We start from the raw sequence: 27,781 nt of genomic DNA, 5'->3' as shown, positions 1-27,781 counted from the left end.
TTTGATGGTTTGAGTTTGTTAAGTTGGTAATAGGAGCACACAGAGTTCACAATCTAATCCAACCCAACACAAATCTCTATTTTTCAGGTTGGATTTAGGGTTTTGATGTCGAGTTTTTGTTTTTTAATTATTTAGAAAAATACATAGTTATCTGCACACTATATATTAATGATTAAAATCTCACAAATTTAAAAGGGTAACAACTCATCACTCGTATCCGTTACAAATTTAAAATATTTTTAATTTTTATAATAATTTTAAAAAATAGCAGGTAAGGATTGAATTGGAAGGTTGACCGAATTTAGTAATATATTCAAATTATACATTATAATTAATAATATTTAATATGGTAGTGGAATATTATTTTAAAAGCATTTCCCAGAAGAAAACAAAAACAATTGTAGAATCTCTGTTTTTAACGCTTACATTCACTTCATCTTTGTCCGTTCAAAACAAAAAAAAAAAAAAAAGAAAAAAAAAAGGAGAAAAAAAAAAGAAAATCCACCTCATCTTTTGATTGACACGTAAGCGTTAGGAACCTAATTGACACGTCAGCTTGGGACGAGACGAGCCGTAGATTACATTCAAAATAAATAAATAAATAAATAAAATAAAAAAAAGCGCCCATATGTTAATACTATAAAAGCGCTTAAACCGAGAAATCAGTCGGTTTCAAGACAAATTGCGGTCCCATTGGTATTCATGACCTAAACGTGGAGCTTTAGAAAATCCTTCCTTGCATGCGTTCGACCTTCCAGAGCTCGTCAATCCGACATTGATTCTCTCTGACTTTGATCCTCCATGCATGCGAAGCTTACTATCTTAGCGGTGTGAAATTTGTCCACATTTCCGCTTGAAAAGCTCCCACGGCTGTTCGCTGGAGTTCGGCTGTAAGTATTCTCTGTTCTTCATTCATTGCCGATCAGTTGCTTCCTCAATTGCGCGATAAATAGAAGGAGAAGCTTGTTTGATTTGTTAGAGTATTTCTGTTTTGTTTGATTTGCGGTTGTTGTGTTTATCATGGCCGTGCCGGTAACTTTGTCGAGTCCGAATCACTTTCTTGTTCGGCATTCGAATTCTCAGTTTCCTTCCTGTCATCGGATTTACAATCGGAATTTTCAGGCTCTTAAGAATTCTTCACGGTCGTTGTCCTTTAGAACGGTGGCGGACAATGTGTCTCGCATTTACTGCAGTCACACTGAAAGCGTAGTTTCGAATTCCAAATCGAATTCATCCATTAGACGTCCGCCGTATATTCCTAATCGCATCCCTGACTCTTCCTATGTTCGGCTATTTGATACCACTCTCCGCGATGGCGAGCAGTCTCCAGGTGCCTCCCTCACTGCTAAAGAGAAGCTTGATATTGCTCGTCAGCTCGTCAAGCTTGGTGTTGACATAATTGAGGCTGGATTTCCTGCTGCTTCGAAGGAAGACTTTGAGGCCGTCAAGATGATTGCCGCAGAGGTTGGCAATGCTGTCGATTCGGACGGGTATGTGCCTGTTATTTGTGGTCTTTCGAGGTGTAATGAGAATGATATTCGAACTGCATGGGAGGCTGTGAAGTACGCTAAGAGACCGCGGATACATACGTTTATAGCAACAAGCGAAATTCATATGGAGCATAAGCTGAGAAAGACGAGGGAGCAAGTGATTGATATTGCTCGAAATATGGTGCGGTTTGCACGAAGTTTGGGTTGTGATGATGTTGAGTTTAGCCCCGAGGATGCTGGGAGGTTCGATCTTGATCTCAATTTACATGCATTTTCTAATTTTTGTTTCAATGATTGATCCTGAGAGTAAGTTGACTTTGCTTGATGATTTCAAAACCTCTCCATCATAATGGATGTTTGGATTAAGTTGTTAATAAGTTCAGATTTATGAAGCTTGAAGTTGTGAAGTGGGAATTTATGTAATTTTTTATTGTATCCCGTAAAAGAACAGGATGTAAAATATGTAAATCTTTGTATTTTGTTTGTTTTCCTGATGCTTGATTTATGTAATTTGGATTTGCGTAGCTAATGGTTTGCAATTTTTGATTAGCAGAATCATATGCTAGTAGACCTTCTTACTGTTCAATGTGTAATCAGTGACTGATGTGTCTATCCCCATCCTTGTCTTGACGAGAGAAGATCCTTCATAGGGACCCTTCTCTATGGGGGATTTCGACATCCTTAGCCATCGTTGCTTAAAATAAAATTGCAGTTCTTATAAGTTGATAAAATAGTTTTCTTTTTTATGTTGTGGTGTTCTATCAGATCTGACAGAGAGTTCCTTTATCAAATTCTGGGCGAAGTGATAAAGGCTGGTGCAACTACTCTCAACATACCAGATACTGTGGGTTACACAATGCCAGTTGAATTTGGCAACTTGATTGCCGATATAAAAGCTAATACTCCTGGCATTGACAATGTTATCATCTCAACTCACTGCCAGAATGATCTTGGACTCGCAACTGCCAACACAGTAGCAGTAAGTAATGGCATTTTCCTCCCTTTTAATCCTATTTATGACGTGTTTGGGAATGTGGCCAAAATCACCCTTTTCATGCCCAAAAACACTAAACAGGGGATGAAATTCCAAAATCACTCCTAAACATGTCTTTATTTATTGAATATAGGTCTGTAATTTTGGTAAGTATCCGAAGATAATTGGAAAGTTACAAGGATTATGAATAACATACCATTAACTCTAAGCATGATATAGAGAATTAACTTCGTAATCAGTACCCAAATTATGATTCTTCTCATCTCTTTGCAGGGGGCATGTGCAGGTGCAAGGCAACTTGAGGTCACAATTAATGGCATTGGTGAGAGAGCTGGAAATGCTTCGCTAGAGGAGGCAAGTCAATTATTTATTTTTTTCTGTGTTTATTTCATATTATTATTATTCATATTTTTATTTTGTGAAGAGTGACGATGACTTGCAATGCAACCTAGCTTAATTAGTAATCAATATGTCGTACTTATTTCATACTATGTTTTTTATTTACAAAAGAGGTTAAATTTTAAATTCTGAGAACTTAAGAGTGTTTATATATTTCATTTTACATGCGACTGTATGCATGTTTCTGTTGTATTGTTCTAAGAACATCCGTTTGTGCAGACATCAAAACATTCATATTTCGTGGGTAGACTTCTTAAATGGCATGTATGAATGTACACAATTTTCATTTTTTATACCATATTTTTAAATCTTCAGGTGGTAATGGCCTTACAATGTCGTGGAGAGCATGTGCTTGGAGGTCTTCGTACTGGAATTAACTCAAGACATATCTTTTTGACTAGCAAGATGGTAATTACTTTTCTTACAAAAAATGCTTCTTGAAAAAAATTCCTTACAGTGGGAGATTTTCTATTGCAAGTTGTTTGTGGCCTAGGTTCAACTTGGATGCTAGACAGTAATGTTTCGCTTCTGGTTCCTCTTTAAAAGATTTGGAAAGAGTCGAGGCAATTTTTTGAGGATAGAGATAGGAGCATTTATTTCATTTTTTAGGGGTAGGACTGGTACTTTGAGAGATGTTTAATGTTACTAATTAGGTATGAATGTCCTAACTTCTATTTATTTTATTTCTCTTATGACTACTGTTTCCTTTTAAAATCTGCTGGTTGGACTTTTTCCTCCTTTGAGGCGAAGTATATTTGGGAATTTGGATTAAGGACAGATTTGGAGAGATTTGGTAGCTCTCTCTTTCCCCCAGTTCTCTTTTATTTTTTTCTATTAAATATCTCTATTTGTTATCAATAAAGGCTACTTATTGACTAACTCATTCCTTAGGTAGAAGAGTACACTGGTTTGAATGTACAACCACACAAGGCAATTGTGGGAGCTAATGCTTTTGCTCATGAAAGTGGCATCCACCAGGTTTGTCATGTTCAATTTTGATTTTTGCTATGCGCAGCTAACTATTTATGACACGTCATATTTATCTTTCAAAACCTATCGTGATTTGAAGGCTACCCTATATGCTTATAGTCGACTATTACAAAATTCTAGCACCTAGGGGTTTGGGTTGATTTTTCTGAACTCGGAGTGACTCGATTTGGTTTCGGGTTCATAGGATAAAAAACTCGGGTCGACCCGAAACCAAACAAAACTTATAAATTACATTGACAATTCTCGCATATGTAGAGGTCTATCAGAGTAGCCATCCGAATTTATTAAAATACTCTAGTTCACTCAAGCCAAATTCATCTTTTTATTATTTTGTTTGTTTTCTTTATTTTTTTTCTTTTATTTTTTTTATTACTATTTTTTTTTTTTGTTTCTTTTATGTTATGTTATTTAATTTCTTTTATATATTTTAAAATTCTCCTCCAAATATATAAAAATATTCAATATTTCATACTATTTTTACACAACTCCAAGATGAGTAGTACTCTAGGGTAACATTTTTCGTGGACATTTTTCATTTTTCGTGGAGTACTTCTTTTAGACACATTATTTAACTAATCATCTTTGTTGTTTTTTAATTTTTTTTTTTTTTTGTTTCTTTTATATTATTTTATTTTATTTATTTTATATAATTTAAAATTCTCTTCTAAATATATAAAAATACTTCAATATTTCATACTATTTTTAAACACATTATTATAACTTAACTAATCATTTTTATTTTTATTATTTTTTAATTTTATAATCTATCCTTATATTTTTTTTTTCTTCTATTTTCTCTACTGCGAGTAAATTGAACAATGTTACCATTTTTCCTTATTACTGTGACGATATTTTTTTTTTTTTAATAATTATAGATTGATTTGTGTTTGTTGGTAAACTTTTTAATATTTTTTATCTTAAATTATATCTTTTTAATAATTATAGATTGATTTGTGTTTGTTGGTAAACTTTTTAATATTTTTTATCTTAAATTATATCGAATAATTATGAATTGTAAATAAATAAAACTTTTTTAAAAAATTAAAAAAAGTTAACAACCGGACAACCCAACCCAACTAACCCGACCTTTTGGGTTCGGTAAAAAAAAAATCTTTCAACCCAACTCAACCCGGACCGGACCATGTACACCCCTACTAGCACCAGTATTCATTGTTTTCAACACATTTATGGCAAACAATTAATCATTTTTAACTTCAGTTCCCCTTTTCTTGCGAATTAATTTTTGGATAATGAAATTCAGAAAACAAAGTTAGGAAGGATGGTAATGGAAGATGAGTGTTTCCTACGAGGTGTTGAGGATCCAATTGTATCTTGAACATTGCTTTTGTGGTGCAGGATGGGATGCTTAAGCACAAAGGTACTTACGAAATCATATCCCCTGAAGACATTGGCTACGAACGATCCAATGATGCTGGTATTGTTCTAGGAAAACTCAGGTACACCATGTTGCTTTATGGAAAATGACAATATTGCCTTTCTCTCGACAAAATTTCCCCCTCTCCTTGCCTTCTCTTCCCCATCTCTTTAAGTGACTCTACAATATTTGATTTTCGAGGTAACTCATACAATATTAAATCCTCCTAGTGATTACAATGACTTGATGAACCCATTCCCATTTTCCGTTGAAGGCCAGATTAAGTTCTAAAATATTTAGAATAGACATCGAAAAATTGTTCTCTTTAGATCTAAATCATCTTATAGCTGAGTTCAACAATGCAACAGTACGAAGGAACTAAATAGTTTTTCAGGGACAGAAGAAATGACAAACATCTGTTGTGGTTCTGTTGTAGTGCTGCCCAAAATCATTTTTTTACAATATTAACAGGATTGACTTTATATGTTTATCTCACTTTCTGTGTCTTGTTCAAAGTATACTATCCCAATAACATGTTCATTATGACTACATTTACAGTGGACGCCATGCCCTTAAAAGTCGACTTCTAGAGGTAAATTTAGATCTCCAAGCTCAATGTTTAGGTAATATTTCCATTTTATAATAGGCTAATGTTATTTGTCTTTTCAGCTTGGTTATGAGCTTGACAATGAGAATCTTGACAACGTATTCTGGCGTTTCAAAGCAGTAGCTGAACAAAAGAAGGTAACTCAAAATTTTGTCCCTCTCTTTTGCTGAGCTATTCCCTATCCTGCTTCCTACACATAGTAGAGTAGCAAATACCAATTGGGATAATTCAGCCTGTTTCAAGAACATAAATAACTACTCATCAAGGAAGTTTTTCATTTAACCTGTTCTAAACTTTTTGCCATAATTTATCTTCAACATCCCAGAGAGTTACAGATATGGATCTTCGAGCATTGGTATCTGATGAGGTTTTACAACCAACTGTTCTATGGAAGCTGCTAGATTTGCAGGTTATCTAAATGTTGTTATAGATCGTCAGATTCGGAAAGTCGTTTGGGCCTATTTTTAGATACACATATAGCATCATTTGACAATAGCACCTCAAATGCAGATCACTTGTGGAACTCTCGGTCTTTCCACTGCTACTGTTAAACTCCTTGATGCCAATGGGAAAGAGCACGTTGCTTGTGCGGTTGGAACGGGCCCTGTAGATTCAGCTTACAAGGCTGTTGATCTAATTATTAAGGTTTGTGATAATAAGAGAAACCGCTGTTAAACTTTCTGCAGTTTTAATTTACATCTAGAATACATCTTCAGGATGATTTCCTAGCAAGGTAAAATTAGGATTTTCCAGATAATTGGCTTTTACACTAAAGTAAACCACCTTGGGTCGACTTAGTCATCAATAAGGGTTAGGGATTGAATTCAAACCATGGAGGCTACCTATCTAGGATTTAATATCCTACAAATTATCTTGGCAACCAAATGTTGTGGAGTTGTATGGTTGTTTCTTGAGAACTGTTGAAATGCATGGGAGATGGCTCAGTCAAAAAACAATCAAAGAAATTATTTTCCTCTAAAGAGTTTAAAATGCAGGCTTGTTGGATTCGTTGTGATGCCGTGACATTTGGTGAATATAGCACAAATGTCATGATCGACAACTAGGCTTTCAAATCCTTGCATGCTTTGATTCGTGTCCTTGAGTGAATGCGACATTACAGAGTTTCCATTTTTCTGAATGCAGGAACCAGTAACACTGCTCGATTATTCAATGAATTCTGTCACCGAAGGGATCGATGCAATTGCCACTACTCGTGTTGTAATAAGAGGGGACAACAGTTACTTATCTACTAATGCATCGACTGGAGAAGAAGTTCAACGAACGTTTAGGTATGCGTTTTCTTCCCTATCGTTTAAAGTAATTAAACTAAGCTATTATCTTCTAAATTTCTTCAATTTTGCCCATCTCGTTGTCTGTTGGTACAAATTTTCTAAGTTTGTCTCCACATTCCTATTTAAGTTGGAAAAAATTCCAAATTTTCTTAGGTGATCGTTCCTTTTCAGATTTTTGCCAATGACTATATAGCATTCCTGGAAGAACACAAAATGGTATAATTAATAAAAATTTAAAACACAAAGGACTAAACTGAAAGAACACTCCAACATTAGTGACTAAACTATATATTTTAACAATTTTTAAATACAATCATATTCAAGTACTTTCGGCTCTATGTTATTGGATCTAGGCATCCTTATGTTCAACTTGAGAAGACTAGGATGGCCATTGGTATCGTGAAAAATAAAGGGATTTAGAAGGAATGAATTCAAACTAGGGTAGTAACCTATATGGAGAATTTAAACGTTTTGTCTTGCAACTAATTGTACTTGTAAGCTTAGTTGGTCGTCTCCCTGTTTCCAGCCTTTCTCTCCCCCTAACCTAACAGACGAAGTTCACAACTTTGAGCTCTAAATTTCGATAAGAACAACCACATCACTACTTACTAGGCTGCAAAGGACTGACTTGGCTTCATTTCTCACTCTATAAAGAATGACGTAACGTATAAAGACATATAAGGATAAGAAGCACATACATATAGAGAGGTGAAAATGACGGAACTGGCCAACTATGGTTCAGGTATGGGCAAACCTAATTAGATGCCTACCAATTATAGAACATCGAATAGAGGCAATATGTATCCACCTATATCAAGGGAAGGGTTCAAACTACGGTGGCTATCTACTTTGGGTTTAAATTCCTATGAGTTCTTCTGTATAATTAGACAAAATAGACAAAATGTGCACAAGTTGACTCGTTTACTCGCTGGTTAAAATTAAGAGGACCAACCGATATCAACCCATATGAACTTCAACGTGAATTCTATCACTGTTTTATATTCTTCTCTGGCTACAGTACATCGATGACTCGATATTTAGTGATATGTTTTTATCGTTCCATTGCAGTGGTATCGGAGCGGGGATGGACATCGTCGTGGCAAGTCTCAAGGCCTACATTGGTGCATTAAACAAGATGCTTGGTTTCTTCGGAGTTGATGTTAAGGTGACTGAAAAAATAACACAGTCTGCATAAAAATTGTTTATTTGAGAAGAGGGAGGACGATGGTGCCAATCTTACATTCTGAACATGCTTGAAAGCTTTTAGAATTTTGGGTTAATTTTGCTTTAATTATCAGTATTTAGTTGGATTGTGTAGTTAAAGTCGAACAAAAAAGGGAAACAAAGTCAACAGGTACAACATGTTGACTGAGATAAAATTTCGAAGTTAATTAACACTCATTTAAAGTTTCAACATTTATTATATTAAATAATATTTGGTTTAATTTTTAATTATTTCGTAAGTACAAATGTTTATCATAAAATAAATAATAAATTCTTATTTTTTTATTATCTAAAAAGATTGTAGAATTTGATTTGTAGTTGGTTTCTAAAATTTAAAATTGATTTTTAATTAGTTTATAAATTTGTTAATTTTCCTCTTAAAACAAAATATATGATTATATTAATAAATGCAGGGAAGGTGGCGTAAACTAATTTCAACCTTAATCCCTTCATGCAGTATCATTATTAGTATTATTACTAATAATATTTTTCGGGGGTTATGAAACTGAATAAAAAAGAAGGTTTAGAGATGTCTTGCAATGTACCTAAAATGTTGTTCGAGAAGAACGCCAACTCAATCGTACCTTTGAGCTTTAAATTTAATTTTTGGATTTCGAATGTCATCTTGGCTTTGAATCAATCGAATCTCCAAACTGCTGGATTCAGGATCATGTCCTGCACTTTTGTAATCATTCATTGTTCTATGCAGAACTGCCTGCAAATCATTTACAATCACAGATAACTTCAATTAATATGAGATAAGATTTAGTAAAATTATATCCAATATGACTACATAGTTAGACACTCTTAACACGAGACACTTGTTGGCTCAAAAAATGTAAGACAAGACCCAGATACCACAACGAAGTCCAACATGTACTAGATAATTAGACACTCTAACATAAGATACTTGTTGACACAAAAGGTGTATGTTTTATATATATATATAAAAAACCGTGGCTGGTACAAAATGAATGAGTCTAACAATTTGCTTATGTAGAAATATTTATTAAGAACAACGAATGGACAAGATCAAGCATAGAGTAAGTTTTGAGAGCCATCTCATTAATCTCCTTCATATCTAGATTGTGAGAGAATGATGTGTCATTGTGTCTATATCATTTTCGTGCTTTTTAGTAGATTTGTATAATGTGCTTGAAATTCTATCATGATAGTAATAGAAGACACATAAAAAAAAGAAAAAAAATTAAAACTTTCAAAAGAAACTACTTGTCATAAATCAAAATGCTACCTACAGAGCTTCGAGAGCGAACCACCCGAGTGACTAGAATTATTGATTGATCAACTGACTACATCTCTAATGGCCTTTATAAATTTTCTGATATGTGAATTCTTAATCAAATTTAAAACACAAAAATGAAAATTTGAAAACTACTATTTTAATTCTAAAAGTTAAATAATACATAAATGGAAGTAGTGCTCATGAGCTTAATTTTTAAAAATAGAAAATCCATCAGTCCCAAAAGTTCCTTAGGAGAGGGTAGTTGTTGGGGTTGTTTTTGTGGTTGATGGGATGTTTCGTCTCCAATGAGGACACAAAATAAAAAATAGAAAATCCATCAGTCCCAAAAGTTCCTTAGGAGAGGGTAGTTGTTGGGGTTGTTTTTGTGGTTGATGGGATGTTTCGTCTCCAATGAGGACACAAAATAAAAAATAGAAAATCCATCAGTCCCAAAAGTTCCTTAGGAGAGGGTAGTTGTTGGGGTTGTTTTTGTGGTTGATGGGATGTTTCGTCTCCAATGAGGACACAAAATAAAAAATAGAAAATCCATCAGTCCCAAAAGTTCCTTAGGAGAGGGTAGTTGTTGGGGTTGTTTTTGTGGTTGATGGGATGTTTCGTCTCCAATGAGGACACAAAATAATAATATGCAACGCACATGAATAATGACCAACATTTCTATTTGTAGAGCATAAGTCAGAAAAACAAATAATTTTAGAAACAAAACAAACAGGGAAAGAAGAAAAACCTGCAAACTTGAGACTGCAAGCTCTGCCGCCAAATCAAGGTGTTCAGGATATTTCTGGTAACATAACGAACTATTATTTGAAGAGAACGATACTGTAAACAAGAGGTTATCTATTTTCAATCAAATTTAAGTTAGGGGCTTTACATTGCTCCAACCAAGAAGAAGTGCAGTCGTAAGATCACCAGTTCCCTACAAGTGCATTTGCAAAGACATGTTAATCTATAGAAAAGGATCTGGATGGGACCAATGCAATGAGAAACGAACCAATGGTTTGAGATCGATACGAATCAGGAGAAAAGCGAATAGAAATATATGATATTCAAGAAGGATCTTATATCGGAATTCAGTTAGAGATGGAAAAGGAATTTCTGGAATTAACACTTCCTACTTTATTGCCATTACTTTTCATGGGTTGAGAGAGAGAGAGACAGAGAGAGAGGAGAAGAAAGAAATCTTCTACCAACGTGTAAAGATTCTGCCTATAAATTAGCATATTCTTTTCAAGAACTTGCATAGATGCTATGAACAATAAACACTAAATCGTACCAGAAGAGAAGTCATTTTCCTACACATTCTGATAAATGACTTGCTTGATTGAGACCACTAGTTATGGTAGTTTTCTATAAGTTTCTTATCTATAGACGCACGAGGTCTCCATGCATTGTTTAAATAGAACAATAATTTCTTTTTGACATCAACCTCAGCTCAAGGAGATAAACATTGCAAGTGAAATTAGATGAGGGATTTTCATACCGTGAAATATGCAGGAATCTTGGGAATTGTGATCTTAAATTGTTCAGGAGATTGGCCCTATGACATCAAGGTTAGGATATTGCAATTAGACCAAGTGTATGCAATGCAAACCATAATAAAATATAAAATACAATAAAATTTCCAAACGTTAGCTGCTCAAACCCTAAGTAAAACATATGTTATGTTTCTTTATTCATGTAACCAGAAAAAAAAAAAAAAAAAAAGGGTTAAATCTTTCATTACCGAAATTAACTACCGCTTCCCAAGTAAAGGACCATGCATGCTGGCAACCTTCTAATCAACCGATATGCATAGAAGGAAGGGGCAACAAGGGTGTAAGAAACAAATAAGGTGGGATGAAGTGGAAGGGAAGGGAATCTCGACTAGGACAAGGACTGTAAACTTTTGCTTCACTTCAGTGAGAGCTTCCACGATGCCAAGTTTTCTTAGGGTCAAACATTTGTGGGTCTTTTTTTTATTTTAAGTCAATAACCACTGAAAGAGACATCTCTGAATAACAATCGTCCAGTCCTCAATAGATCTTTGAGCAAAACATGAATAAAAGCCTAGAAGAATGGGATGGGTTGATGCAGTGTTTAAGACTATCGGAGGTTTTTGTAACAGCCCATACCCACCGTTAGCATATATTGTCCTCTTTTGTCTATCCCTTCCAGGCTTGCTCTCAAGGTTTTAAAACGCATCTGCTAAGGAGAGATTTCCACACCTTGATAGAGAATGCATTGTTCCCCTCTCCAACCGATGTGGGATCTCACAATCCACCCCCTTCGGGACCCAACGTCCTCGCTGGCACTCATTCCCCTCTCCAATCGATGTGGGATCCCAAATCCACCCCCCTTCAGGGCCCAGCGTCTTCACTGGCACACCGCCTGGTGTCCACCCCCCTTCGATGTTTAGCCTCTTCGCTAGCACACCGCTCGGTGTCTAACTCTAATATCATTTGTAACAGTCCAAGTCCACCACAAGCAGATATTGTCCTATTCGGGCTTTCCCTTCCAGGCTTTCCCTCAAGATTTTAAAACGCGTCTGCTAAAGAGAGGTTTCTGCACCCTTATAAAGAATTGTCGTTCCCCTCTCCAACCGATGTCGGATCTCACAAATGGAGGTTTGACATTTAAGACTCCCATTTGGAGGAAGAGTGTAGCAGGTGAAGTACGCAGAGAATGAGGTTGAACCTTCCCCTCAGGGTAGCATGAAAGAAGCTTGAAGAAGGAAGACAAACCTACTATGCCGGTGCATTTTGAGTGGCTTGAATCATCTAGTGATATGATTTTTTTTCCTAGCCAAAGAACAGAAGATCCTCTTTTTGAGTTCATTGATGGACATTCGGTTTAGGGTGTTGACATGAGTTGCTGGAACCATCCACACGTCAATAAATGGAAATAAAGTATTGTCCTTTCCAATGTCATTAGTCCTTGCTCATCTTCCTTTGAAAGTCTTGACAACTCTCTTTCTTAGTTGTGAAGAATTTGTAACGTGAACCAGTGGCATCAACTCCCTACGCCATCCCTCCCTCTCTCTCCCTCCCACCTCAAAATAAAAAATAATTAAAAAAAAAATTGTTCATAAATGAGGGAAGTTGTCAACTATTGTTTCAAGAAGCAAACACAAGTGACACAGGAAAGTAACATATGCTTGGAACATCAGTTTATTACGCTATTTCAGACAGTGATGATGATACATCTGGCAATCTAACCAGGCAGTCATTTGGGTTTCATCAGGAAAAAAAAAAGGTTTATGGTTAATTAGTTTTCTCGGGCTCATGCAATTTTCTTATAGCTTTGTAAGACTAAAAACATGCACCCAAAAAACAACAGATCTCAAACTGCAAGAATTCAGTTCAATATAAAATGAAAATTTTCCACCTCATTCTTCTGATGGCTGCCAATGAGAAGAAGTTCACCGTTCATACTTATGCTTGTTATCACAACCTGAGATGTTTAACGTGACTAACACATCAGATTACAGAGATATAGATAGCACGGGAAAACAACATTTAGAATGATGTCCGACATTTACAAAAGGTTGACAGCCACAGAATGAACCGTATTTATGTTTATTAAAGGGGATAGAATTATAAATTTCAAGGTATAAGTATAACAAAGTTTTGACAGCTAGGTGTGTTATGCTAGGACAAGTTCTAATCGCCTAAAGAAGAAAATACTGCAGCTGTAAAAGTTGGAATTCTTAAAACGATAAGCACCTATTATCCGAAATTTTGTATCAACTGTGTCGAGAAAAGCCTGAAAAACAAAAGATGTTTGAAGTGCTTACAAAATAAATCCTTAACTCACTCGGTAATTATATTTTATTAAGTTATTGGTCTTATTTAAGATCACAGCTATTTTATTATAGTCCAAATCACATTGCCAAACTATGGTTATGATGCATCAATTATCTAATTTAGACAAGCATAAATGTGTCAACTGCCATCTAACATTTCTCTTGATAAGTAAAGAACGTAAGATCGAGATTCAAGAGAATCACTCCTACAAGGGTTCATTTACCTCCAGTGTCTCTCATTCATGGTAGTTGACTACTAGAGCATGCACTCGAATAAGAACTACCTAAGAACATCCACTTTTTAACAGGCCAATAGACACATTTATAATTCTTACCTTTGTAGGTCCTGCAGCATGAAGAATGTTACAAGCTTCTCTACCATCTCCCTCAGATTGGATCCTGCAAAAAGCAAGGCTTCTCAAATAACGCTATCTGAAGCAAGGAAAAAGGATGCTCAAGCACTGAATACTGCCAAGTCTTTGTCATAACTGTTGAGGTTCATTTGAATTTATTCCAGGGTTTCAAAGAAAAGATACTAATTGCTATATAGAATTAAATAGGAAAATCCAAAATATTAAGATTGATGGATGGAAGAAGGGGCCAAGTTCGAAGAATTTTCAAGAAAGAGTGTCTAATCAAATTTTGCTCAATGAAATAGATACCGCACCCCATTCTCCACTGCCAACCATACCAGTTTGCACTGTAATTTAAATTACCTTAACCCAGTCAATTGTTCAGCTTCAAATTGATTAGGAGTCAACATTGAAGCCACTGGAACAACCTAGCCATGAATTGGACTCATCAAAAAAGTTTTATAGTCAAGAACGTGGAAAAAGGGAATATAAATAGCAGATGGTTAAATGACTGTTTAACTTTGAAACGCAGGATAGGAATTTCATTTTAATGGTCAGATATTAAAGCACTGAAACATTGAAAAGTTCAATAGCCGATTGCACTAAAAAAATTAACTAAAGATAAGATTAAATGATTGAGGTATCAAGCATAAGCAGGACACAGAATGAGCTGGATTTCTCACCTTCTCACGGTACACAGATACCAGTTCTTGCGGAACATAAAGCTTCCCTTCATCACCCATCACAGGATCACATACTGGAAAAGGACACTAAATATAATGAGAACATGGTTCAATAGGTGGCTCACAAATTAATCCTTTCAACATATAACTACAAAAATTTGGTTTCTTGTTAAAACATGTAAATAAATTCCATCCATTTTAAAAAGTAAAAATCTACACAAAAGTTCCATCTAATCTTCACAATTTTGTCGGTAGCATTCTCTTACATGCTATAAAGGCAATGGGACATGAGAAATTCTGGGATTTGAATAATGAATCATCAATCAATGACCAAGATTGTCCCTTGTGAGCAAAAAAATGCATTAGAAAATTATAATCCTCAGAGCTTCTTCTTCTTCTCCTTTTCTCTCTCTTTTGATTTTGATAAAAATATTTTCCTTGTAGCTTACTACTTCTAGGATACCAAGAATTCATACATTTACCAAAACATATATATGGATAAGGAGAAAAGATAATAAAGCATAAGGAATTTGAATCTAACTGACCATATGTTAACTGAGGGTTCACTGAGCGAAGCTTTTCAACAACTTTTAACACTGTGTTGAGGAAAGAAACGGAACCAATATAACCTGCACAATCCATAAGTAAATATTATAACAAAACTCACACTGGCTGAAAAATAAGAATAATAAATTCTACTGTATGCATTTGCAGGATCTTTATACTTAAAGATGGCAATAGTTTAGCATAATTCTCAATGTCTATGAGACATATTTCTGCTTTTCTGCTTTTCTGCCTTGCTATCATGAAGCGACATGGAATTCATTGGTAAAGATTTATATCGTAAAGTTACCAAATTATACTGAACACCAAGTCATTTAATGAAAAACTAGAGTACCTGTTAACAAATGAGTATAGTACAACAACTCATTTTCTTCGAGGCCTTCAATTAAGTCCCATAATTGTCCTCCATTCAAAACTTGGCCCTTGAAAGTCGGATATCCTGTTTTATTTTCAAAACGAACCATAATCCACTTTCACTAACACTACGAAATCAAACCAGGACTTATGCATAATGACAAAAAGCATCGCACCGTATATTAGGCCTCAGAGTTCTGAGACCATTTGAATGAAGAAATAGAATCAGCTTGCCTGTGTGGTTTGAGAACTGCACGGAATTTATTGGATCTACATCATAGCCCAATAGTTGGAGAGGGAAAACAGCTGATTTGTTCCCGACATATCCCTACGGCAGAACACAAGCGAACAATTCATTTAACTCAAACTAATGGAATGGAAATAAAGACAACCAAGAACTAGTACAAATAAACAATCGAAGTCAACTCTCTCCAAAACACAACACTCCTAACAAAAACATCAACTCCAGCGATACAAACTCACCAAAAAAACTGAAAGAAACTTCTGCAGAAACCTAATAGAGGCAACCAAAACAAGCTGACTTTCAAATTTATGAATAGTTAAGGGATCCTTCGGAATTATTAATATCGATTTCAACCAAAAACAATCCGCAACCGTCGAAAACAATTGAACAAACCTGAACAGTGTGGGATTGAATACTGAGAACTCGACCAGTCGCCGACGGCAGAGCTAACGAGAGAATTGGCGGCGTCATTTGCTGTTCCGGAAGGTCCGGAGAACTCGATTATTGATTCAATTACACGAAACAAAATGCGTCAAACAAGAGATAGCTGCAGGAAAATGCGAGTTGAGAGAAACTGAAACTGCAAGTTAATGCTCAACTGCAACAATAGAGGAAAATTGGGGAACGTAAATCAATTACGGTGGCTGGAAATTTATAGGAGAAAGAACCGATGATTAAAATTACGAAAATACCACTGCCCGATGCTCTGGTCGTCGAAATGCCGTGAAATTACGTGTGGGAACACCATCTATATTAAGATACCATTTGTCTGAATTTTTTAATTTAAAAAACTTATAAATTTATTCTCAATTTTCAAATTTTTAAAATTTATTAAAGTTTTATAGTTTTGACCAAAATATATATATATATATATATATATATTAACTAAAAATAACTCTTCAAATTTATAATTCATATAATTATCTTAATTTAATTCTATAATCTCGTAATTATTGAACATCTCAATTTTAAATTTTTGTAAAAAATCACAGCTCGATTTTGTTTTATATATAAAAAAATTATGATGTTTAAAAATCGTAACCTTAATAAACGTACTACTTTATTCTAAGTCTCGAATTTTTAGAATTTAAATTATTTGGAGATATAATTTTTTGAAATATTATTTTTAACATCAATTAATTTTTAAACTATTATTCATAGAAATTTATTAGCATTTTAGATAAATAAATAAATAAATATATATATATATATATATATATATATATATATTATGTTTTTTTTTTTAATTCTAAAGAATATTAGACTTGATGTTAATTATTTTTATTTTTATTTTTTTATTTAAAAAAAAAAAAAAAAAAAAAAAAAAAAAAAAAAAAAAAAAANTTTGGGAATGGGTGTGGACTTTCCAGACAAGCCGCCCGAATGAAGCGGAAGAAATGGTCGGAGCAAGAAGAAGAAACGCTTCTTTCCAAATACTCGGAGCTTCTCAACTGTGGAACCCTAGCCAAGCTCAAGACTCGTGAGAAGAAGTTCAAGCCCATCGCTGACCATGTCAATTCCGTTCACCATCTTCACGATCCTCTCAGCTTCCCCTTTCGCTGGTCATGGCGGGACGTCTCAATCAAGGTCCAGAACATGCGCCATCAATACCTAGGCGTCAAGCAGAAGATTAGGGTTTCCGATGACGATTTCAATTGGAAGGACGGTGAGAATCACTGGCAGAATTTCATGAAATACAAGGAGGTTTTCGGAGATTTCCCTCTCGATTTGAAGGGGAAGAGGCTGGTGTTTGGTAATGCCGCTGCTGTTGGTTTCGATGGTAGCGAGGATTCGGAATTCGGAATTGGAGTGGATTCTGATTATTTGGAGGAGGAAGAAGAGGAAGAGGAGGAGGAAGAGGATGAAGATCTGAAAGCGAGGGAACACGACGGCGCGAAAGACGATGGCGGTGGTCGTGAGGCGGTGGAAGCAGTTGGAAACGAGGGGAAACGCAGCGGATTTGGCGAAATCGCGATTTCGGAGATGAGAAAATCGAAGAAGGATTCTGGATTGAACAGGCGATTGGGAATGGTAGCGATGCGAGTTTTGGAATTGAGAGACATGGCAGCGAAGAGGGAAGAACAGAGAAGAGAGAGAGCATTCAGAAGGGAGAAAAACGAAGGTGAAAGAGAAGAAAAGATGAATAACACAGAGCTGAAGAAGGAGAAACTGATGAACGAAAAGGAAGAACAATTGGACAACAGAGAGCTAGAGCTTGAAGAGAGAGAGCTTCAATGGCGGCAAAGAGAATTTGAGAACAGTATGAGAATGGAAAGGGAATTTGAGGAAGAAAGAAGAAAGAGGCTGAGAATGGAAGAGAAAATGGAAGAAGAAGAGATGGAATGGAGAGAACGGATGGTAGAAATGCAAATCGAACATGAGAAACAGATGATGCAAATGCAAGCCGACGCATTTCAGAATCAAATGCAGATTTTGGGGGTAATTGCAAGGCTTCTCTGCCAGTATTTTGGCTCTGCAAATGACGGATTGGGGGCTTTGCCATCTCAAGTTCTGCAGAACTTGCAACATCCTGGGGAATTGGATGACAATGGGAAGCCAGATGCCAATTCACCTTCTGAATTCTTGTGAAGGTAACATTACATAAACTTCCATTAACTGTGAATTGTTCTTTGCTGAGTTTCATGAAGTAGGATTTGTGAATTGTTCTTTGCTGGAGGGATTTTGTTACGTTTAGCTTATGATCTGTGTTAAGAGTATAATAGAAACTGAGACTATCTAGTATCCTCTTCGATTCTATCTATATTGTGTAAATCCTTACCCGGGTCGAGAGCGATTCATCGAAAACTTAGAAAGATTTGAACTCTACTATAATTGTTGTTACTTTGTGCTACTATGAAATAATGTTCGATGATGTGATACAATCTTAATCTTGAGCGTGTTATAGATAGATTGTGAAGTTGTCTTTTGAGCTACATTTATAAGAGTCATAGTTACGATTGATCTAAGGCTTCTAACTTCCAATCCCCAAAATCACATAAACAAGATGAAGTTAAATGATACCATGAATTTGCAGGTATTTCACCCATGTATTGCTAGGATCATCTTCATCTTCTCCATTTGGAGGACCCTACTAAGACTTTGTTGATTCCTCTATTATACATACATACATATATATATATACATATATATATATATATATGTATATGTGTGTGTGTGTGTATTTAACTATTTGAGCGATGAAATTACTTATTTTATATTAAAAATGTATAAAAATGAGAGATTTTTTCATTTTAAGTTGATGTTTAAGAATAAATAAGAGAAGCTTTAGATATTGAAAAATGAAAAAGCAAGTAAAAAAAAATGAGAAATTGAGAAATTAAAATAGAGGAGAGAAGACAGGAAGAGAGTGATCATTTATAAAGTTTAAAAACCCTAAATCCATATATTAGTTTCTTAAACATTATTTTTAAAGTTTAAAATATGAATGTAATTTTTAAAAATTAATAATATTTTTTAAACAAAATATTTTTCCAACTTCCGTACAAGTTTAGAAATATTTTTAAAAATAAAATATAAAGTTGATTAATAATTTCTATAATTTAATTTAATTTATGTTAAAGATACGATAAATGATTTTTTTTTAAATTTAAGAGTCTAATAATTATTTTCTCTAAAAAAATAATTATGCACGTGCAAGGGTTTCAACTTTAAAACAATATTAAATATTATAAAAAATTTTATTCAAAACCTAGTGCTAATTTATTCACGTGTGTGTGTGTATATATATATATATATATAACTAATGTATAATTGAAAATTATCTCCCACATTTAATATAAAATATTTTAAACATAAACTTGTACCCCTCAATATCTCTCTCCATCCATATCCAATAATAATAATTAATATAATGATAATAATATGTCTCTATTTTCCAACATTTTATCTCATAATTTTAAATTTAGGTTTGAATTTCCACTTATTGTTGACAAAAATCATTATTATTTTTATTCCAAAACTATAAATAAATCTATAAAAATAAATAAATAAAACCCCCCACGTTATGACAAAATTCCTATAATTTGATCATTTCAACCTTTATTTATTTATTTATTTATTTATTTATTTATTTATTTATTTATTGGTATAGCCATTGCCTCCCTCTTAGAGGGTGGAGAAAAAATATATATTGAGGGTCGGACGACCCTTGATAAGGATTAAATTACATTTTAAAATACATTTTTTACTAAATATATCAATTTTCTTTTAATTATTTTGGGTGGTGTTTTAATTACAAAATTCAAACTTTTTCAAAATTTCCAATTTTACCCCTAATATATAACAACGACTTTTAAAACGTGTCGATTAGGAGGAGATTTCAACACCCTTATAAAGAACGCTTCTTCCCCTTCAACCGATGTGGGATCTCACAATCCACCCCCTTAGGGGCCCAATGTTCTCGTTGACACATCGCCCGGTGTTTGCCTCTGATACCATTCGTAAGAGACCAAGCTCATCGCTAGCAGATATTGTCCATTTTGACCCGTTATACCGTCAGTCTCACAGTTGTTAAAACGCGTATGTGAGGGAGAGGTTTCCACACTTTTATAAGAAATATTTCGTTCCCCTCTTCAATCGACATGGGATCTCACAATCCTCGACTCTCAGGTATATTATAGAACTCAAAACGATATCATTACCATCAATAAACCCACTTTTTAGGTCAAATGAGAGAGAGAGAGAGAGAGACTAATTAAACTATTCCATTGCTACCACCACACCATTATAAATATATCCATTGAGTTAATACTCCAAACATAGCAGCTTTCAAAGATGGGAAATGCTATGGGAAGAGGATCAAGAAGAAGCAAGAGAACAGCAAAAGTGATGAAAATCAATGGCGAAACCTTCAAGATAAGAACACCAACCACAGCCTCCCAAGTCACCACCCACCATCCAAATCACCTCCTCTATGACTCCCAATCCATCACCCAACTCGGCCTCCGAGCCAAGCCTTTGGACCCTCATCACCAGCTCAAACCTAAGACCCTCTACTTCCTCCTCCACCTGCCCCCTCTCCCCGGTAGCCATCGCCCCTTGTCGCGTGTGCGCTCCGACCTTTGCTCGTCTGCCTCCGACCGCCTCGAGTGTCTTATGCTCTCTCGTCGATCGCTCTCCGACCTCCAATCCTTTCGGTTGGATCCCGATGGGATGTCGACTGCCTCTCGCCCTACTGGACCCGTGCAGATCAAGCTTCGAGTGCCGAGGGAAGAATTTGAGAGGCTGATGAAGGAAAGTAAGAGCAAGGTAGAGGCAGTGGAGAGGATTGTCGACTTGTGGAAAACGGGTGGCATGTGTAGTGGTCAAGCGCGTGAGGTGCGTTTTCTAGCCGTTCTCGATGATAAAATTCTAATAGCTTTTTGAATTTGCATATACAAACAAATTGGGTTGGGTTTAAGAAATCTTTTAAACTAACTCTAGTTAGGTTGATGACAACAACTCTGAGTTCACAAATTAATCCTCGATTTTTGGGTTTTCTTTTTTTTTAATCATTTAAAAATATTTTACTTAACCACCGTACATGTTAGGTAATCTGGGTTGGTCAACCGGAAAATATTTTGAGATAGTTAGGTTGATGACCCGAACCAACTGTAATATTTCAACTCCAAAATTGAACCCGAAACCTTTATGATAGGTAATCTAGATTGATCATATTCTCCAATCATTTAAACACCCCTAAAAATTCATATTCTTTCGGCGTATTCTCTACTCTTCCAAATAAATTTTTTCTATTAAAAAAAATAATAATACGCTTTATCAAGGAAAAGAAAAAAAAAAGTTTGAGTTGTATATATATATATATATATATTGGTATTTTAAAGTACTTTTTATATCTTAATTAAATTTCAAGACAATAGTTAATTTATTTTTTTTAGATTACATTAATTTAAAAATAATTTATAAAGCATGCGTATATATTTATATAATAAAAGATTAAAGTAAATAAAAAATAATTTAAATAAATAAAAAAAAGAGTGGGGGTGGGTATGAGTTTATATTTGACTTACAAAATAAATATATATTTGTTGACTTTGATTAAAAAAAATAAAAAAAAACTTAATAAAAGGGTTTTAGTAAATAATAAATATAATTGAAAAAAAAAAGTCAAAAGTAAATAAAGAACACAAAAATCTATAGTGCTTAGTTGGGGACACATCTTTTATAATTTAAAATATTTATTATTATTATTATTATTATTATTATTTCGGGAAATGAATAGGGAAAATGTTGACGAGGCAATAATATATATTATTTTTTTAAGACAATATAGTATGGAGAGCTTAAGTTCCACTTGATATATATATATATATATATATATATATATATATATATATATAAATAGCATTTGTAAATTTATTTTTAAAAAATAAAATAATTAATCCTTTTGAAATATAAATTAATAATTGTTTCTTAAACCCTAAATATTTGCAGAAAAGAGTGAGCTTCGTGAAACAATGAAGAGGATGGTTCTGCACAATGGCAATGCATTGACCTTTCATTTTGGCTCTCTCTCTCTCTAATGTATAGAATGAGTTCGTGTATTCTCGTTCTAGGAATTGATCGATATGAATAGAATACGATTGATTTGGTCTCAGTTTACGGCTGATAATTATTTGAGAAGCTTGTAATTATTAATTTGGACGGGCTATAGTTCATTAGTACAGTGTATTTCTAATAACTGAGTCGTTGTGTTCGGGTGTGAGGACCCTTTGTCCCATGAACAGTTCAATGTACTTATTAGACCCTGAAATGTTGAGCACGACGTACTTCTCTCGAGATTTAAAATCGAACTTCTCTTCAAAAAGATAGAAATAATTCCGGTGAGGTCGGATGTAAATTCAATTAATCAAATTTAAATATTATAATTAAATAGTTAGGAGTTTCAAAAATTAATTATTTTAACCCATAATTTTTCCAACTTCTTACCTGCACTCATTTATACACATCTTAGGCCTTAATCAAATGTCCACATTATCCCTGTTACTCCATTTATTTCATGCCTTGACAATTTATCCAATTAAAAAGTTAAAAAAACGACGAAATAATGGCTCGAGAGAAAAAAATATTTGAACGTTTTTTTTTAATAAATAAATGTCTCAAATTCGAACCATGTATCTAAATTCAAAGGATTTCTTCGACGTTATAAGTAGAAATTATTTAATATGACCAATCTTATATAATATTAATATTAAAATTTATTAAAAAAAAGCAACATAAATTTAATATTTTTTTATAATTTAATTTCTAAACTCAATTTAAATTTATTTGGTTAAAAACTTCTCTTCAAATTTGCTAATACTTCTCCAAACTTTTTTTATAATCACTTTATTATAATTTTTTTAAATAAATTTATAAACCTAATTTTATTTTATTTTATATGGAATGGATTTTTTTTCTAATATATATTTAAAAAAAAAAAAAAAATCAAAGACCGATCAAAAGTTCAGAAACCATGTAATTTTCCAAGACTAGAAAAAAAAAAAAAAAAAAAAAAAAAAAAAAAAAAAANAAAAAAAAAAAAAAAAAAAAAAAAAAAAAAAAAAAAAAAAGCCAGTTGATCGAAATAACAAAAATCATTGCAGAAAATGAAGAAACTTAAGCTTTCATCAATGGAAACGAACAAAAATCAGTGCGAGAGAATAAGAAGAAGAAGAAGAAGATACAGTAAATTCACAATCACGATAAAGTTAATTAAACCGCGAAATCCTTTTATCCAACGGATTTAAACTCCCTCTTCGAATCACACAACAAATTACCATCAGAATCATAATCAATTTTGCCTGAAAATTCAAGCGGACGACACCGTTCGCCTCTGATAATCGTCTTCCTCCAAACCTCATCATCATAATCATCTCCACTCAAATCAAAACCTCCTCCTCCTCCTCCTCCTCCTCCTCCTCCTTCATCTTCATCCGCCGCCTCGACTTTCCGCCACGAAATCATCTTCGCGATGGAAATCGCTCGAGAACTGATGTTACTGTTAACCTTCGCCACAAAGTTCCTCGGCTGCAATAGGTTCGGTTTCTTCGATTTTCTCGAGGAAGTGCAGAGAAAAATCACGAGCGCGAAGATAGAGAGCACTGCGATTGAAGCGATGAGCGATGCTGAGGAAAATGGAAGATGATAAGAGTGATTCGAAAAGCTTGGGAACGGCTTGGCCATGGCGGACGGCAAAAACAGAGGAAAATGAGGGTTTGTTGAGTGAAGCGAATTGAGGGCAGGGCTTTTTATGCTCCTCTGAACTTATCCCACCGATTCGGTCGGCCCAAGCCGCATTTCATCCACTTTTTTATTTATTTATTTTGACTTTAATTTAATTTAAGTATATTTTAATTATATCATGACGAAGAAAATAAAAAATTTAAATCATATTAGTAATTAGAAAGTAAAATTTCTATTTATTAATTTAAAAATATTTTATACATATTCATCGACATCCACATCCACATTATGCACGTGAGAATGGGATAAATCACACCAAATTTTTTTCAGAGGATTGAATAAACGATCGAACTAATACTTACGCCACTGATCAGCCAAAAATGGGCCCGATAACAATTTGACAACTACAACACTTCGAGCAATATATATTATCTTCAAATTTTATTCTCGATTTTATAGACATTATGGTGAAATTACAAATTTACCCTTCTATTTAAATTTAAATTTTATTAATTTCCTACCATTTACCAGCTATTTAAAAAAAATTATTAAATATGAGGTGAATTAGTTTATGAAAGCAATTTGAAACATTATTTGAAGAAGAGGTGTATCTATGGCAAGCCTAGACTTTATAATTTTGTCCAATCATGCAATTTATTTTTGTCACATGCGTTACATTATTACTATATTTGAGATGTGTATAAGTTAACCAAATTAATTGCAAAAACTACATAAAACAATAATGTAATATTGACGGTTACAATTAAATATGACACACGTTCCTTAAAACATAGCGTTTATTGCACATTATAGCTTATTTGTTTGCCATTATGTTCTCGACCTTAAACTTATATCAAAATTAATTAGCATTTGATTGATTGATTAACTTATTATATCATCATTTGATTATTAATATAGTTAATAAAGATTATATATATTCATAATTCAAAGTCGTAAATAAAACATCTTGAAAAAATATTTTAATTTTAATATTTGATAAAATTAAAATTATGACTTTAATAAGTTTTTATAACTTTTTGCATTATAAAAAATAATGATTATAGTGTAATAAAAACAAAACTAGAATGATAGGATGAATTGAGTGGAATTGAAGGCAGTGGAGTACGTGGCGAATGGTAAATGGAGGTGATGTAAAGTAGGCTGTCACCATAGTTTACCAGTTAAAAGTTGACTTTGACTATTTGACTTGGGTCAGTCAATTTGGCTGTTTGTAAAGTTTCATGCCACTTCAGACTTTTCACATTAAAAATATATATTTTCTTTTATATATATATCGATATTTTTTACTTTAATGAATTTTAAAATATATAGATTTGTGATTTTTTGGACATTTTATTTTTTAGAAAATAAATAGATAAACTAAAAAACACATAATTAACAATATTAACGATAATAACAGCTTAAATTAATAATTTAAAATTTAAAGAATAACGGAAACATTTAAATTTTTTAAAGTAAACTGACCTTTTTTGCAGTTTACTATTTAAAATTTTATGTATATCTTAATCAGTTGAACTGTTAATGAATAATTTTTTTAATTAAAAAATTAAAAGAAAAAATGTCGTTATATATATATATATATCTATATTTTTCTTTTTTTTTTACTTTAATTGCAATATCAAATATTTATTTAAAATATTTAATAAACTTCAATTTTTTAAATTTGTGGATCGCGTATGGTTGATATGTCATTAATGGTGTAATACGTATCAAACATTTTTTATATGTTATGAAGTCGTGTGATCATATATTCTATAACTATTTTTAAGGGATTTTCTAATAACGTTTTAATTATTTTGGTCTCGAGTTGTTTATAGTGTTTTCATAATCCTTTTTCGAGTTTTGAACTAATAATAACATGTGGGTCTACAGAAATTAAATGATTATGGGTAACACCAAATTTGAGTATGTCTGTATGTTTTTATTTTATTTTATATTCTATTATTAGAGTAGCAAGTTGTAATAATAATGGTTATAAATGAACAATAAATTAAAATACTTAGTTTGGAAAAAAAAAATTATAGGTTAAATTAATAAATTCATCCATTTTAAACTTTAATTTTTTTTTAATAATATCTTTAAACTTTAAAAGAATTTCAAAAATATCATGATAATTAGTTTTAAATGGAAGTCGTTAGTATCTATTTAAAAAATATCTTTAAATTTTTAATAATATTTAAGAAAAATATCACTTTTAAAAAATTTCCTTTAATACCCTTTTAATTTTTTTTAAAAAAATTCGAAAATATATTTACAGTTTCTGTATTTTATAGACATTAACAAATTTTACTTCTATTAAAAAAGTTATCAAAAAAATTATTACCATCCATTTTTAACCAAATTTTTTAAATTTTGAGAGTATTTTTAAAATAAAATATTAATTATTCCAATTCAAAATTTTTTTTTTAAAAGTTTAAGGGCTTAAAACTTTTTAAAAAATTCAAAGTATTTTGTTAGACAAAATAATAATAATAAAAAAGATATTTTTATTAATTTAGCAAAAAAATATATTATATAAACTAAAAACTCCAACCATAATTTTTTTTCCTCAAATCTATTATTATAGTAGCCAGTTGTAACAATAATATAGATTGTTATAAATGAGCAATAAATTAAAATAGTAAACATAAAAAAGAAAATGAATTAATTTAAAAAAAAAAAAAAAAAAAAAAAAAAAAAAAAAAAAAAAAAAAAAAAAAAAAAAAAAAAANCCCATAGAATTTAAGAACATGGGAACAGGATGAGTCTACTTGGGAATTTCATTATAATTAAATATTGGTATTATATTAAACTAACCAATTAATTAGTGAAAAGCAAACGACGTGGCTACCGATCCTACCGTTCAAGCATACATTGATCAATAATTTGTGGGTGTCTATGAATTGGGCTCGTCTTAAACCAACCAAAAATATATTGGGCCATACCTTAGGCCCATTTTGAGCGTATATTGGGCCATGCCTTAGGCCCATTATTTTAAAAGGATTTATTTTAAATTAGAAACTTTTTTTAAATGGATTAAATAATAAAAATAAAATGAAATAAAAATGTTATTATAACAGCCGATATTATCCTCTTTAAATTTTTAAAACACGTCTACTAGAGAGAAGTTTTTGCACTTTTATAAAAAATGTTTCGCTTTCCTCTCAGACGGACATGAGATAATTTTTCATAAATAAAGAAATTTGAAGGGGAAAATAATTAGGTGGGGATGAGCCCACCACATTTACAACACCCACATGCAATTCACTATCCAAACCCTTTCAATAATTCTCATTATATTTTTCTAATATATTTTTTAAAATATTTAATAATAAATTATCACAAATTCAATGTGTCCTAATTTTTCTCGTATTTTTTTAAAATTCAGAGAATAAATAAATAAAATAAAAAGGTGCAAAAAGACAAAATTGTCCTTCCCGTTCCCACTATTTGCAAGTACAGCCCAACTACATTCTTCATTAAATCTCCTCTCTCTGCAAACACAATCCTCATTGGTTTCAGAGAGCTTTATACACCTAAAAATGGCGCCTTCCGCCGCCATTTTTCTCTCTCTTCTCCTTTCCTTCATACAAACCTCTCCGCCGATATCGGCCAGTCCGCTCGATCCCGACGCGGAGATAAATTGTGGCTCAACCACCCCTTGTTCCAACCCATCTGTTAGGCAATTGCAGCCATCGCCACCGCTACCACCACCACCGTTGCCGCCTCCGAGGTTTACTTATACGACATTGTCGTCTCCACCACCGCCTCCGAGGTTTGTTTACACGATGGGCGTTCCCAGTGACCTATACCAGAATGATGAAAAGAACCGTTGGTATTACTTCTCCGGCGCGGTCGGGAAGCCGCCAGCCATGGCGGCGCTGGTGGTGGTGGGCCTTGCCTGTGGAGCTTTGGATCTCATGGTGTTTGGTAAGTGGTAAAGGATGAATAGAAATATAGAGTAACTTAATGTATTAAGTTTGGTA

General features: G+C 33.1%; 4 protein-coding genes across 5 annotated transcripts; 3 read left to right on the top strand and 1 right to left on the bottom strand.

Annotated features, from left to right (window-relative positions):
- The first annotated feature begins 684 nt into the window (after nucleotides 1–684).
- On the top strand, nucleotides 685–8,463 carry LOC111787620 (2-isopropylmalate synthase 2, chloroplastic-like). Its single transcript, XM_023667637.1, has 12 exons — nucleotides 685–1,733; nucleotides 2,256–2,469; nucleotides 2,758–2,838; nucleotides 3,199–3,291; nucleotides 3,775–3,861; nucleotides 5,230–5,330; nucleotides 5,807–5,840; nucleotides 5,918–5,992; nucleotides 6,181–6,264; nucleotides 6,366–6,500; nucleotides 6,999–7,144; nucleotides 8,216–8,463. Exons 1-12 carry the CDS (start codon nucleotides 1,021–1,023, stop codon nucleotides 8,340–8,342), a joined length of 1,890 nt encoding a protein of 629 aa, XP_023523405.1. The 5' UTR covers nucleotides 685–1,020; the 3' UTR covers nucleotides 8,343–8,463.
- Nucleotides 8,464–8,769: 306 nt separating this feature from the next.
- LOC111789435 (pyridoxal kinase-like) lies at nucleotides 8,770–16,364 on the bottom strand. 2 transcript variants are annotated; one of them, XM_023670209.1, is made up of 13 exons: nucleotides 16,304–16,364; nucleotides 16,005–16,209; nucleotides 15,602–15,695; nucleotides 15,348–15,452; nucleotides 14,995–15,078; nucleotides 14,450–14,523; nucleotides 14,130–14,194; nucleotides 13,749–13,812; nucleotides 12,996–13,061; nucleotides 11,113–11,169; nucleotides 10,504–10,548; nucleotides 10,360–10,413; nucleotides 8,770–9,086 (listed from the first exon to the last, which is right to left on the bottom strand). In XM_023670209.1, the coding sequence occupies exons 2-13, from the start codon at nucleotides 16,080–16,082 to the stop codon at nucleotides 8,946–8,948; spliced, it is 927 nt and encodes a 308-aa protein (XP_023525977.1). In that variant the 5' UTR covers nucleotides 16,083–16,209; nucleotides 16,304–16,364; the 3' UTR covers nucleotides 8,770–8,945. The 2 variants fall into 2 exon arrangements, with proteins under 2 accessions (XP_023525977.1, XP_023525976.1); XM_023670208.1 differs by lacking the exon at nucleotides 16,304–16,364 and having other exon boundaries at nucleotides 16,005–16,247.
- A 4,041-nt stretch (nucleotides 16,365–20,405) lies between these two features.
- LOC111788491 (uncharacterized protein At1g66480-like) lies at nucleotides 20,406–20,996 on the top strand. Its single transcript, XM_023668828.1, has one exon. It carries the CDS (start codon nucleotides 20,406–20,408, stop codon nucleotides 20,994–20,996), a length of 591 nt encoding a protein of 196 aa, XP_023524596.1.
- Nucleotides 20,997–27,303: 6,307 nt separating this feature from the next.
- On the top strand, nucleotides 27,304–27,781 carry LOC111789303. Its single transcript, XM_023670025.1, has 2 exons — nucleotides 27,304–27,528; nucleotides 27,571–27,781. The coding sequence occupies exons 1-2, from the start codon at nucleotides 27,338–27,340 to the stop codon at nucleotides 27,734–27,736; spliced, it is 357 nt and encodes a 118-aa protein (XP_023525793.1). The 5' UTR covers nucleotides 27,304–27,337; the 3' UTR covers nucleotides 27,737–27,781.

This window comes from Cucurbita pepo, chromosome LG02 (genome assembly GCF_002806865.2).
Source record: "Cucurbita pepo subsp. pepo cultivar mu-cu-16 chromosome LG02, ASM280686v2, whole genome shotgun sequence".
NCBI classification, from domain to species: Eukaryota; Viridiplantae; Streptophyta; class Magnoliopsida; order Cucurbitales; family Cucurbitaceae; genus Cucurbita; species Cucurbita pepo.
This window is presented reverse-complemented; position numbering and strand designations above follow the sequence as displayed.